This window comes from Odontomachus brunneus, unplaced genomic scaffold, assembly GCF_010583005.1.
Source record: "Odontomachus brunneus isolate Ranch 3 - 2012 unplaced genomic scaffold, Obru_v1 Obru_scaffold_170, whole genome shotgun sequence".
Lineage (NCBI taxonomy): Eukaryota > Metazoa > Arthropoda > Insecta > Hymenoptera > Formicidae > Odontomachus > Odontomachus brunneus.
Window position 1 is genome coordinate 523660 of NW_022639620.1, and position 3481 is coordinate 527140.

A 3481-nucleotide genomic window follows, 5' to 3' on the forward strand; every position below is an offset into this window, starting at 1 on the left:
TTTCGAACGGCCATGGTCGCATGGTCAGTGTGCCCACTAGGGGTTTTCGAACGATCTGAGTGTGACAAAATACACACGGATGATGTTTTCAAACGCACCCCAGCCACTTTCCGTCGTGGACTTTCAGTGTTTTCGAACGCACCCCTGTCGAGTGAAGTGAGTTAAGGATTTCCATTAGTACCAACATAAAAGTATAAAAAATAAAAAGCTTTTCGTGATAGAGTGTAATCTGAATGTAAAAATAATAGTATTTAAATAACTTACCAAATAAAATTAACTTTTTAGAGTGTAATCTGAATGTAAAAATAATAGTATTTAAATAACTTACCAAATAAAATTAACTTTTTAGAGTGTAATCTGAATGTAAAAATAATAGTATTTAAATAACTTACCAAATAAAATTAACTTTTTAGAGTGTAATCTGAATGTAAAAATAATAGTATTTAAATAACTTACCACATAAAATTAACTTTTTAGGTTATATTATGAATTTAGAAATCAGAATAATTATTTATATAGTAAAATATTTAACTCAAAGTGAAATTAAAATTTTAGGTTATTAATCGGGAGCGGTGCACTTGGACACAGTGCATTTGGACACAGCCAATCACAGCACCGTGTGATTAGAGACATTTGTAGGGTCCCTTGGAACAGCGACTTGTGATTGGACTGTGTCCAATTGCCCCGTGTCCAACTGATATACACCCTATCAATCGAGGTTATTATTAATCGAGGAGAATATGGAAAGAATACACTTGTTTGTTGCCACATATTTGAAAATTGTAGAAAATGTGACTCTGCAACATATATTACATATCCTAAACATTTTGACTAAACGGCGGAGACGTTCAAAAGAATATATATTACAACACTTGTTAAGCTTAACTTCACCAAATCATTTCCTTGATCTTGGACCTATATTACAATTTCCACGACAAAGAGGAATATGGATGAAAGAACGAAGTTTTGACTGGTGGCATCGAATTGTTAATGGTCATTTTAAGGTTGAAGACTGGATAGAAACCTTTAGAATGACAAAAGAAACTTTTTTCTTTCTAGGCGATGAATTACGAGAACAGCTCGCTCCAAATATAAACCAGATAGAAACCCAAGAACCAGTATCGGTGGAAAAGCAGGTCGCTGTCTGCCTGTATTTCTTATCTAGCTGTGAATATCGCATAGTTGGAAATAATTTTGGGATTCATAAGGCAACTGTATGGAAGTGTATTCATAAAGTAATTGATGCAATTAATGCAGAACTAATGAGTTCTTGCATAACTATGCCTGACAAGAATGAGTGCCATAAAATAGCTACGGTTTTTGAGAAGAAAACGCATATTCCACAATTAATTGGAGCAATTGATGGAACGCATGTTCCCATTCTTCCTCCTAGCGATGGATATAGAGATTACATAAATCGAAAAGGATGGCCCTCTATAATATTGCAAGCGGTTGTAGATCACAATTATAGGTACATGCAAGTGTATCATTTCTTCATTTACTACTTTTATCTTTAATGAAATGATTGATTAACGTTATTATTTTCAGATTTCGTAATATTTACTGTGGTACACCTGGATCATGTCATGATGCTGCAGTTTTTCAGACTTCACAATTGTACAAGAACTATAATTTATTAATTCCCGAAGTTTGTTAAAAATGTTTTATTTTTTATTAAAGTTACTATTATAATATCATAAAATTAACATAAAACTTATATTTCAGGAAACAAAAACAGTATTAAATGTGTCAGTGCCTTATCTTATAATAGGAGATCCGGATGTATATCAGTTGGACACGGGGCAATTGGACACAGTCCAATCACAAGTCGTTGTTCCAAGGGACCCTACAAATCTCATGTCTCTAATGATACGGTGCTGTGATTGGCTGTGTCCAAATGCACCGTGTCCAAGTGCACCGCTCCCGGAGATCCTGCTTATCCACTACTGGAATGGCTCATCAAAGGATACACTAAAAGTGCTCGTCTCACTCCTGAGGAAGAATCTTTCAATGTATATCTTAATTCTGCTCGCGTATGTGTAGAAATAGCTTTTGGAAGGCTGAAAGCTCGCTGGCGACGATTACTTAAACGAATTGACGTATACTATACTTACGTACCACACATAGTATCAGCCGCCTGTATTTTACACAACATAGTCGAGACGTGAAAAGAAACATTTTCATCTGCATGGGAACATGTAGTAACAGAATCACAAGCCGAAATGCAGCAGCCAGAACAAACAAGAATTCGAAACTTGGATAACTTTGTTGCTAGTCAGATAAGGGATACTCTGAAAAATTATTTGGCTGAAAATTTTGAGCTCCGAAGAACATTTGTAAACTAATAAAAAGTAATATGATAATATTTGTATTTTTCACAAGTTAAATTTTCATGATTTTATAGCGCAAAGTATAGTATAATAAAATAATTTTAAAATTTGTATAATATTACTCATACGTGTTGTGATTGATATTTATAACCACTGCATAAGTATCAACCGCCCTTGTGTAAATTTTCATTAAACCATCTCGCCCTGGAAAGTATTTAAAGAAAGTTAAATTTCGATAATTATATTTTAATTATAATAATCAGGGTACAATCAGTACAACTTATTAGAATAATCACAGTACAATCAGTACAACTTATTAGAAAAATCATAGTACAATCAGTATAACTTATTAGAAAAATCATAGTACAATCAGTATAACTTATTAGAATAAGCAGGGTGTATATCAGTTGGACACGGGGCAATTGGACACAGTCCAATCACAAGTCGCTGTTCCAAGGGACCCTACAAATGTCTCTAATCACACGGTGCTGTGATTGGTTGTGTCCAAATGCACCGTGTCCAAGTATACCGCTCCCGAATAACCACAGTACAATCAGTAGAACTTATTATAATAATCAGGGTACAATCAGTATAACTTATTAGAAAAATCACAGTATAATCAGTACAACTTATTAGAATAATCACATTTTAATCAGAACAACTTATTAGAAAAATTACAGTACATTAATTAGTACAGTAATTAGTAAATTACAGGCTGCCTTCCGAAATGGGTGTATATCAGTTGGACACGGGGCAATTGGACACAGTCCAATCACAAGTCGCTGTTCCAAGGGACCCTACAAATGTCTCTAATCACACGGTGCTGTGATTGGTTGTGTCCAAATGCACCGTGTCCAAGTATACCGCTCCCGAATAACCACAGTACAATCAGTAGAACTTATTATAATAATCAGGGTACAATCAGTATAACTTATTAGAAAAATCACAGTATAATCAGTACAACTTATTAGAATAATCACATTTTAATCAGAACAACTTATTAGAAAAATTACAGTACATTAATTAGTACAGTAATTAGTAAATTACAGGCTGCCTTCCGAAATGGGTGTATATCAGTTGGACACGGGGCAATTGGACACAGTCCAATCACAAGTCGCTGTTCCAAGGGACCCTACAAATGTCTCTAATCA

The 3481-nt window shown here is 34.4% G+C and overlaps 1 protein-coding gene across 1 annotated transcript in view; it reads left to right on the forward strand.

Moving 5' to 3' along the window:
* The window catches only part of LOC116851279 (protein ALP1-like), a 33625-nt gene extending 31164 nt beyond the window's left edge, over positions 1-2461 (forward strand). Inside the window, exons 4-7 of the mRNA XM_032830561.1 lie at positions 1005-1471; positions 1549-1648; positions 1726-1774; positions 1930-2461. Coding sequence (XP_032686452.1) covers positions 1005-1471; positions 1549-1648; positions 1726-1774; positions 1930-2168 — 855 coding nt within the window. The 3' untranslated portion in view covers positions 2169-2461. The remainder of the gene's footprint in view (positions 1-1004; positions 1472-1548; positions 1649-1725; positions 1775-1929) is intronic.
* The last annotated feature ends 1020 nt before the right edge of the window (positions 2462-3481 follow it).